The sequence below is a fragment of the Limulus polyphemus genome, unplaced genomic scaffold (genome assembly GCF_000517525.1).
Source record: "Limulus polyphemus unplaced genomic scaffold, Limulus_polyphemus-2.1.2 Scaffold3508, whole genome shotgun sequence".
Taxonomy (NCBI): domain Eukaryota; kingdom Metazoa; phylum Arthropoda; class Merostomata; order Xiphosura; family Limulidae; genus Limulus; species Limulus polyphemus.
The window spans coordinates 42,640-53,804 of NW_013669118.1; the positions used below are offsets into that span (position 1 = coordinate 42,640).

The 11,165-nt window shown below is 33.2% G+C and overlaps 1 protein-coding gene across 1 annotated transcript in view; it reads left to right on the forward strand.

The window, feature by feature from the left end:
- Positions 1-11,165, forward strand: part of LOC111088305 — a 74,008-nt gene that overhangs the window by 34,384 nt on the left and 28,459 nt on the right. The window contains exons 9-12 of the mRNA XM_022398011.1: positions 814-992; positions 1,960-2,106; positions 4,699-4,860; positions 8,238-8,957. Coding sequence (XP_022253719.1) covers positions 814-992; positions 1,960-2,106; positions 4,699-4,860; positions 8,238-8,957 — 1,208 coding nt within the window. The remainder of the gene's footprint in view (positions 1-813; positions 993-1,959; positions 2,107-4,698; positions 4,861-8,237; positions 8,958-11,165) is intronic.

An 11,165-nucleotide genomic window follows, 5' to 3' on the forward strand; every position in this document is an offset into this window, starting at 1 on the left:
TTAACAAAAAATATAAAAATAAAACCTAATACACTTTAACTGTATCTAAGTATTATGTATCTAAGTGAGAAACAACACTACGTGCTAGTTAGGACAAAATGAGCAAACAATGTTTCAGCTGTTTGATTTACTTGGTAATGAATACTGCACTCCAGTTTTAAAATAACTATTGGAAGATTGTAGTTCAAAATTAACTCTTTCTATTGGTTATAAAAATGTATGTCAAATAAGTACATGTGACTTGTAAATCTCGAAATCATGTCTAAGTATTTGAAGGTGGGCATGGTTAGTGTCACTGAGTGGTAATACTTATTTCTTGTGTTCTATGAATTGAATAGAAAGAACTTGAAACTTGTATGGGTAAATAGCACTGTATGCATAGTTTTGTGTCTAGACATACATTTACACCATAGATTTACTATTATTCAAGAAATAGAAACAAAAAGTCAAGATCTGTGAACATTTGTGCATCATTTGACAACAAAACTTAAACTTAAATATTTTTATAAAGGTTTATTTTGAAATCAGGAATTAAAACTTAGATAATAAAAAACTTCTAATTATAATGTACATGATAATGCTAATTTCATTAAAATACATTGATAGTAAAGTTGTTTAATCAAATTTTAAATGTAACTCAGTAAAACCTTGTGACATATGCAGAAAGGAATTTAAAAAGTACATGGTAGTCTAAGGGTTAAATAATATTTCTTCTCTAGATTACTTGCAGTTTTTAAGAGTGAGCTGATAAGACAGAATTAATCATTATGTTAAACAGCAGTTTGAAAATGGTTTCTCCTCTTATTATTACAGATGATGAAATTGTTGAGGTTGCAATGTTACTGGACATGCTTCAACGCCACTGTATGCCAACACAGTCTCAGATCTTTGCTGTTGGCTGTAGAATATCAGATACCTTGGCAAAAGAAGATAAAGAATTTTTTAATCACTTGAATGAAAATATTGAAAAGAATGTTACTGGTAATTTTCAGGTTAGTGTGAAAATAGAATTTGGAACTTTGTAAGAAATTTTTAAAATCACTATTTTTATAGTAAAATTCAGTGTAGCATTTTTATAAACTTATTAATTGCAAATTAAAATTAGTGTTTTTCACACTATTTTATGTCTATCGAGATTACTGTTCATCACTGTATTGTTGTGTCTTATTTGTTGTTGTTATATTTTAATCAAGACTGCTGTTCATCATTACTGTTGTCTTTTGTTTGGTGATTTTATATTTATCAAGATATCTGTTCATCAGTATTGTTGTCATTTTGTTTTAGTGTAGCATGTTTATCAAGATTACTGTTAATTAGTATTGCTGTGTCTTTTGTTTGGTGATTTTATTTTAATCAAGATCGCTGTTCATCAGTATTGTTGTGTCCTTTGGTGATTATATTTTAATCAAGATATCTGTTCATCAGTATTGTTTTGTTTGGTGATTTTTATGTTTAATTACATGATTGTGATATTTGCTGTTTTTTAACAACATGATTATTTGTAATCTAGAATTTAGAAAAAAGTTGATTAATGTTGGCTTGTTTGTAGTAATTTTAACATAGTTAAACAATGTTTAATCATGTAGCTATGTTTGTGGTGATGTCACTATATCTGCACAATGTATAATCATGTAGATATATTTGTAGTTGTTCTACTATATTTGCACAATGTTTAATGATGTTTGTGGTCATGATAATATACCAACTTTCTTTTAAGTTACCTTATGTTTAGTCAAAGTTTAATCACATGTTGTAGGCACAGGGCTATAATTAGTTGGTGTTGAAGTCACATGACTGTGTTTTTAGTTAGGGTTCAATCAAATGTTGTAAGCACAGAGCTGTAAGCAATTGGTGTTAAAGTCACCTGACTGTATTTTTAGCCAGTGTTTAATTACATTATTACTATTTTCTAAAATAGTTGCATCACACTAATAATCAGTTCAACTTTATTTATATTAGGAGTTCCCTCTTGAGAGTTTGAATGTGAACAAAAACAAAAGTCAGTCAGTAAAAGAAACTGCTTTACATAAAGGTAAAGGTCTTTCCCCTCAACAGAACAAACTCTTTGTGGATCCAGAAATGTTTCTTCACAAGTGGATTGTTGAGGTCTGTTTTAAGAGTGATTGTTATTTCTTTACATCAAAGATAATGGTTGTCTAGAGATTTGGTGTGTATTTCACATATACGAGACCATTTTTAATTTTCCTAAGAACATGTCATATTCTGGTAAACAGTGAAAAATGTTATGTCAAAATGAGAACATTAAGATATGAAATAGTTATTGAAATATGTTCTTTAACACAAGATATCCTCCTGAACAAGAGGTGCTTTTGTGGCAAGGATCGAACGTAAAAATCTGGGAATAATCCAATATTGGTAAAACTTATATAAGATGTAGCATACGATGATTACAAATAAAACCAAAAATTGACCGAATTATGACTGGCCACATCATCAGTACAAACCCCATAGTTAATGACAGTACTTATTGAATAGTCTTTTTTTTTCACTCATTATTGTATCCATTTGTGAGACCAAAGCCCAATGGGTTTTAAGCAGATAGCTCCAATCCCTGCTGACCATGACTGGAATTTTGCTCCTCTTCAGCATATCATCATCAATCACCATTATTCCTTCAATTACCTATATGTGTAGGGCTCCGAGATTTTGATTTGCAACCTGTGCAGCCATTGTGGATGCAAGCACGATGAACTTTTTAACAGCCTTTGTTGAGGCAAAACCACCTACAAAGCCTAAAGATCCTGTGGCAGCACTCAAAAATAGGTTTGGTGCTAACAAGAATAGTAGTGATAGTGGTAATAGCCTTCTGCCAGATCAGAAGGTTAAGAACAAGGTCTTTTACCTCAAACAAACAATGAAGTAAGGTTGCATAATTTGATTTGAGAATCAGAGAGTGTGCTAGCTCTCTAAGAAAGACAAAAGTCATCTGGATTTTCTTCACTACAGGTCATCATGAGCTAGATATGAAAAGCTACCTGGCATAATCTCTCTATTTCTGGTGTATATGCAGCTTTTCATCTATCCAAAGCATCCCAAAGTCAAAAACCAGTGAATAGCCAAAACCGAGATTTATTATTTTCAGTCATCATTATATTTTTTAACAGGGCTAGTGCCTACCTAGTTCTAGCAGTAACTATAATTGTATCATCATTTGATAGAGCAAGATAGTCTTCACTATCGTTGACTACCTATTTCATAGCCCGGTATGGCCAGGTGGTTAGGATGCTCGACTCGCAATCTGCGGGTCGTGGGTTCGCATCCCCATCCCACCAAACATGCTCGCCCTTTCAGCCGTGGGGGCGTTATAATGTGACAGTCAATCCCACTATTCCTTGGTAAAAGAGTAGCCCAAGAGTTGGCGGTGGGTGGTGATGACTAGCTGCCTTCCCTCTAGTTTTACACTGCTAAATTAGGGACGGCTAGCGCAGATAGCCCTCGTGTAGCTTTGCGCGAAATTCAAAACAAACAAACAAACAAACCTATTTCATTAATATTCTTTGCAAAATTTATAAAGCTTTAGAATACACTCTCTCATCTGATAACCCACATACGTCATCTTATAAAAAAAAAGTAGACAAGTATTAGGAAAAAAATTTATTGCTAAATATAAAGGCTATGTAGGACTAGGTACTGAACTTGAAAAAAGGAACCAAACAAGATAAGGATGGAAGTAGAGATATCACTTGATCTGAATGATTACATAGCAGACTAAGCCATCTCCACTTAACATGGAGAATAACATCCCTACATTACTGGCTTCCCCACTGGCAAAACAAATAGAACCAGAATTTCCAAATGTAAAATGTTACTCTGTTGTAAACTAGTCATAAAAGTAGTATACTAAAGTTAACTAAAGAAAAGGTATATTGATGAAAGCTGAGATTCTATTCAAGTACCAAGCTGTCGATATACAAAGTGGAGAAGCCAGTAATATAGGGATTTTATACTCCATGTAAAGTTGAGACAGCTTAGTCTGCTATGTGATCATTAGCCAGATCAAGTAATATGTCCACTTCCATCCCTATCTTATTTGGTTCCTTCTTTGAAGACCAACAGCCAGCCCTACATAACTTTTTTTTATTTAGCAATACCGTTTTTTGCCTAATACTTGTCAAAAGAGAAATAATACATGTGCGTGATTGCTGCTAATAAGGTGGTGTGGCAATTCTGAACCTGTTTTTGTTTGCTCATAACTCCAGACTGAAATACATTACCATAATATGGATTACATATTTGGATACAACAGATTCTGGGCTTTCTAGCAATTTATGCAGCACCTCACAGAAATAATCAACAAAGTTTATTGTTCCTTGCCCTTCCACCCAAAAACACTACTTCAACTCTGGTTGAGGGAGAGATCCTGTATTAAATAAATTACAAAAAATATCATTGTAACCAGAGGCAATATTCTGCCAATATATGTATATAAATGTGTGTGTGTGAGTCAGTGAATAAACAACTGAAGATATGACCTTGGTACTTTCATAACTAGTTAGGTCCTGGCAACAAATGACAAACAATTGTACTTTGTTTTCAAGTTGAGCCTAACTTTAAATATTTAAAATTTAGCTACTAATTTTTATACAAATACTGTAGATAAATTGAGCATATAATCTTTATCATTATGTATGAGATAAGTCAGTAGCACATGTGGTGCAGAATTTTTCTACTTTTCAGGGTTTTATGAGTATTCTTCGTCCAGTGGCAGTGCTATTTATCTGGGATCAGTTGTTCATGCAGAAGTGGAGTTCTACAGCTCTGTGCAATGCTTGTCTAGCTTTGATGGGTCTTTTAAAACCATGGTTCATGTTAGCCCATGATTATCCAAGCATTAAAAAGGTTTGTTGTGTTTCTAATTAATATTTTACAAAACATCTTTGTGTGTCTTTTTAGTATAGACAAATAGTGGTTGTATTCTATATATTACAAATAGTAGGTGACATCTATGTAGTACAGATAGTGGGCAATTCCTATGTACTACAAAGAGTGGGTGACTCCTGTGTATTACAGATAGTGGGTGACTTCTGTGTACTACAAATGGTGAATGGCTTCTATGTACTATGGATAGTGGGTGATGTCTGTGTATTAAAAATAGTGGGTGACCTCTAAGTATTACAAGTATTGGGTGGCTTCTCTGTATTACAAATAAAATGGGTGACTTCTCTGTACTACAGATAGTGGGTGACTTCTGTGTATTACAGATAGTGGGTGACTTCTGTGTACTACACTTTGTAGGTGACATCTGTGTACCACACATAGTGGGTGACTTATGTGTATTGCAGACAGTGAGTGGCTTCTGTGTATTACAGATAGAGAGTGATTTCTATGTATTACATATAGTGAACGATTTCTGTTGCTACAAATAGTGAACAATTTCTGTGTACTACATATAGTGGATGACTTCTGTGTACTACAAATATTGGATAACTTCTTTGTACTAGAAATAGTAGGTGACTGTGTATTACAAATAGTGGGTGACTTCTGCATTGTACAGATAGTGGGTGACCACCAAGTATTACAAGTAGTGGGGGATTTCTTGGTACCACAAATAGTGGATGAATTCAGTGCATTACAAGTAGTGACTTCTGTGTATTATAAATAATGGTGACTTCTGTGTACTAAAATAGTGGGTGATGTCTGTATATTATAGGTAGTGAGTGGCCTTTATAAATTACAAATAGTGGTTGTCTTCTCTGTATTATGGATAGTGACTGGCTTCTGTGTATTACAGACAGTAGTTGACTTCTGTGTATTACAGACAGTGGGTGACTTCTGTATATTACAGAAAGCTGGTGACTTCTGTGTATTACAGATAGTGGGTGAGTTAAGTGTACTGCAAATAGTGTGTGACTTTTCTGTACTACAAACGTGGGTGACCACAGATAGTGGGTGAGTTAAGTGTACTGCAAATAGTGGGTGACTTTTCTGTACTACAAACGTGGGTGACCTATATTATTAGAGAGGTTGGCCAAAATCTGTTTACTACAGATAGTGTTTAACTGCTATCTACTACAAATAGGTGTGACTTTTGTTTATTACAAATAGTGGATGACTCCTGTTCTTTAAATAGTGAGTGACCTGTGTATATTAGAAATAATGGGTGACTTGTTTGTACTATAAATATTGATGACCTCCATGTATTATAGATAGTGACTGACTTCTGTATACTAAAGATTGTGGTTAACTTCTCTGTTATACAAGTAGTGGGTTACTTCTATATTATACAAATAGTGACTGATTTTTGGTACTACAAATAGATGTTTGGTGACTTTGTGTGTACTACAAACAGTGAGTAACTTTTGTGTACTATAAAATGTTGTTGACTGCTTTGTGCTACAAATATTGTGTGACTGCTGTGTATTATAAATAGTGGGTGACTTCTATGTACTAAAAATAGTGAGTGACCTGTTTGTAATACAATTAGTGGGTGACCTCTATGTATTACAGATAGTAGCTGATTTCTGTGTATTTCAGATAGTGGCTTAATTATGTGTACTATAGATAGTGGTTGACATCTTTGTACTACAAATAGTGGATGATTTCTGTGTTCTACAAATAGTGGGTGAAGTCTGTGTATTAAAAGTAGTAGGTGACTTCTCTGTATTGCAGATAGTGAGTAACTTTTGTGCACCATAAACAGTGGGTGACATCTGTGTACTGCAAACAGTGGGTGACTTTTGTTTATTACAGATAGTGAATGATTTCTGGTACTACAAATAGAGGGTGGCTTCTTTGTACTACAATTGTGGGTGACTCCTGTTCAACAAATAGTTGGTGACTTCTGTATACTATAAATAGTGGGTTATTTCTGTGTTTTAAAAATAGTGGGTGACCTCCAAGTATTACAAGAAGCAAGTGACTTCTATGTACTACATATATAGTGGATGGCCTCTGTATACTACAAATAGTGGCTGACTTCTGTGTATTACAGATAGTAGTTCTGTATTTTACAAATAGTTTATGACTTCTGTGTACTGAATATACTTAATGACTTCTGTATACTACAAATAGTGGGTAATTTCTTTACTACAACTTGTTGTTGGCTTCTCTGTGCTACAAATAGTGGGTGACTTGTGTGTATTACAGATAGTGGCTGACTTGTGTGTACTCATGTATAGTGGCCATTTTTGGTGCTAAAGTACCAGATTTGGTACTTTTAACTACCTCAAGTACATTTGGTATGACTTTCAATAAAACGATAAATATCTGGTAGTAAATGGGAGTAAATCTATCTATCTATTCAGTGATATTCACTAGTCATCTCTATGCAGTTAAAATTTCAAGTTTACAAAAATTCTCTATTGCTATGTCATTGCTTAATCCCTGTTTTACCATGCCTCATTTATATATCACATATTACTTGGAATTTATTGCTTTAGTCTGCATCAACAGCATTCCACTTCTTCCTAGCAACTTCCTGTTCACAGCTTGAGATATTTGCAGCTTTACCGAATGCCTTGAGGTTATACATTCATTAGGCATATTTATTTCATACTCCAGTCAAGTCAATCACTCTACAGATTGTGAGACAGTACTATAACTTTTACACCCTGATTGTAAATCTTAATCAAGCTACTTGATGTTTATACCACTAAGTTAAAACCTACTTCATTCACGAAATAACCAACCATAATTCCGAATAGAAACAACTATTTCTGAGCACCCCTGAATCCCTGATTATCTTTCAGGCCTCAAGGCTGAAAGATATAAAAACAAAATTACTGCTAAGGATAAGATCGGAATAGAAGTCATGCAGTTCAATGCCCCTTGCTTCTTGATGCTGCACCAGACAGTATTTCTGAGATGTTAATATACAGTGTATGTCATCAGATGTAAAGAAATAAGTGAAAAAAGGAATTTAGAAACAAATCTGATGACTCAGATAAAGATGATTGTTGTAGTGGTACGGAGATATTACGTAAAAGGTGAACAATGAGCATAGATTTCAAGTGAAGTGGTTACAACACAACAGATTTTCATCCTGGGTATGTAAAAGTAAGAATATTGAGAATAAAGCATTTTGCACTGTGTGTGACTGAAATAGCAGGAAGTGTAACACTACTTGAAAGACATAGAAGAACTGAAAAACATTTGAAGAAATTAAGTACAAGAAATCAGTCCATAAAAAGTTACAACAGTTTATATTGATTATATTACATGAAAATAGTTTATTTTTTTGCACATTTGTCTATGAATTGTATTTCTTGTTTACTTAGGTGTTCTTGGAAGAGCCAAGTAAGCTGTACACCTTAGATATTCGGAATGCTTGGAAACACCTTAAAGATGGAGGAGCTTTCAGAGACATTCCTTTAATGAATAGAAATTTTCAGGTACCTGAGCCATCAAAATGTGAACCAGAATCTTCACCTCCTTTGCCATTACCAATTCCTGTGCCAGTACCACTTCCCGATACAGAACCTGGGTCAGATCCAGAAGAAACACCCCCTATATCAGCAGCAGTTCCTGCACCCCTTCCTGAGGCAGAACATGTGTTAGAACCTGAAGAAACACCTACTGTGCCAGCACCAGTTTCTACACCCATTCCCAAGGCAGAACCTATACTGGAACCATCAACTCAGATTGATGAACCAGAAACAGACTACAAACAAGGAGAATCGAAAGATGAAGAATTTCACGAACCAGTAGAAAAGAGTATACCCATGTCACCACAAAAACTAATAAATTCTCCTACTCCAGCCTTTCCTAATATTCCAGCTCCGGAACCATCCTCTCTGTGTGTTGAAGAACCAGAACAAGATTCTCCTCAGTTATCACCACCCCCTGTAGAAGAAAGAAATAATGACTTGCATGAGCTATGGGTGCCTTATGACAAAGAAACTAAACATACTCTTCCTAAAAAATCTAGGCTGAATATTCCTTTCGACCTATACATTGATGGAGTAAGATTTATTCCGGACAATGCAACAATTGTTAAGGTGGGTAATATTTTTTCATATGTTTGTCAGATTGCATTGAAAATTTTTTAAACTTTTGGCATATTTTTTCTATTATCATTAATTTGCTAATGTAGAAGTGTAAGTGATCTGTTCTCAAAAGATTTAGTACACTGTATTTAAAAACGAATATACTGAGTATATTCCCCTTTAAATTTTGGAATTGCATTAAATGTCATCAGTTTATTGGAAGGGGCTAAAGATTTTATTCTTTGGAACCAGAAGACTTGCACAAAATTACATGGATGAGTGAATTAAACACTGAATGAATTTATAACATCTGCTTGTAATGTTATCATTTTATGTGGGTTTTTAGACTAGAAAGTACACAGAGGTAAAAAATTCAGGATTTGATCCTGTTAGTATGGATAGCACACTGTGTAGCTTTGGTCTAAAAGAAACAAGCAAGTGAAGTTTTCCATAAGATAAAATTAGTCTCCCTTTAAAAATATTTTTTCGGTATAACTATACCATTTGTTCAATTAGTTTTCTCATATATTAATATTTCTCAAGGAACTTATTTTTTGATATTGATTGATTGTAGAAATTTACATGAGCAGTTATCATTACTGTTTAATGTTAAACCATTGATCCTTTAGTTGAAAAAGAAAACTGTTGATTTAACCCCTCTGTTTTCTCTGTACTTAGATAGAAACATTTTTTTTTATCCAAATACTTTTTTAATTTCCTAAGCCAATTCAAGATTTCATTATCTATTATATTTAAATGACATTTGAGCTGTAATAAAATGCAGCTATTTTGACCAAGTTTATGAGTTTTTTTACTAGGGGGTTTTTGGTGATTTTTAAATAATGAAAATTAAAAAAAAAATTCACACACTATTGGATTCCACAGACACAAATTAGTAGATTTACACTGCAAGTTCAATTATTTAATTTATAATTAATGAACAACAATTAAAATCGAACCTGGAAATCAACCTTTCCCTCCACCCTACCTTCCCATTGGAACAATGTTAACAAAATGTTAGTGATTTATCACTTTACCTAGTAACCTGATTCTGTGTGACACCCAAGTCAAGGTAAGAGAAAATGTAGTCCCAAGAAAATTGATCAATGTCAAACTCACACATATGGATAAATGAAATGAACATTTTCAGCAATCAAATGTTAGAAATGAAGTATGAGCTTACATATGTACTTATGAAAGTGAAGGAGCGATTTTGTAATGACATTGGTTGAAAACTTGAAATACTGTGATTGACAGATACATACGAGCAGTAAACTCCAACTATTCTATGTCATGTTGTGATGTAATTAATAAATTGTATCATTAAGTTCATGATATTAGTTATCCCTAGATATACAAAAGCTAAGAAAACAAGCATTTGTCTATGAATTATCAATGAAATTAGTGATAAATGTTATGACAGATTTATAATACTATATTTATTTTAATATTGAAGTTTGTTTAAATTAAATGTATATATAGAAATGTAAATAATGTATACTGTTAAATATGTAATGCAAAACACCTGCCTATTTTCTAAAGTTGTAGAAGATTCTCGAGTGTAAGAAAAAACAATGTGTGTATGTAAACACTAGTGTAGCTTTGTATTGTTACATAATCTAAATTTTCGAGAAACTCTCCACACGCCTATAAATATAACCAATGCAATGCACTGAAAAATTGTATCTATTATTGATTTGCTATAGTTGGTGTATTGTAAACTTCTGAAACTATAATTGTGATTGTTATAACGCATATTAATTGAGAAATTTCAGATGTTTGACCAGGAACATTTATAAAGTTCGAACATTACAAATCCTTTAACTTCATTGGATTGATATCAGACATTAGTACTTTTATGGAGATATTATATAACTTCAGCAATAAAAGAAACTCGACCTGTAATCGTGTTTGATCAGTGAGAATTACAGAGCTAGCTAGCTCCCTCTTAAGTGAATTGTACCTACATCAACTCAAAATTAACTTGCTCATTGTGAACCCTCGATAAGACATCAAGGAAGTGCCAGACTAGAAAGAAAACTTTATATTACTCGTAAGTTTGTAAAACTTTTGTATATAAATCATTGTTTGTAATAACTGATATTGTTTGGGCATTAAAATATATTTGTATAAAATAAAGAAAACTATGTGTATCAATCTTGTTAGCAAATATCATAAATTGAATATATATGTGTGTGTATATATATATATATATATATT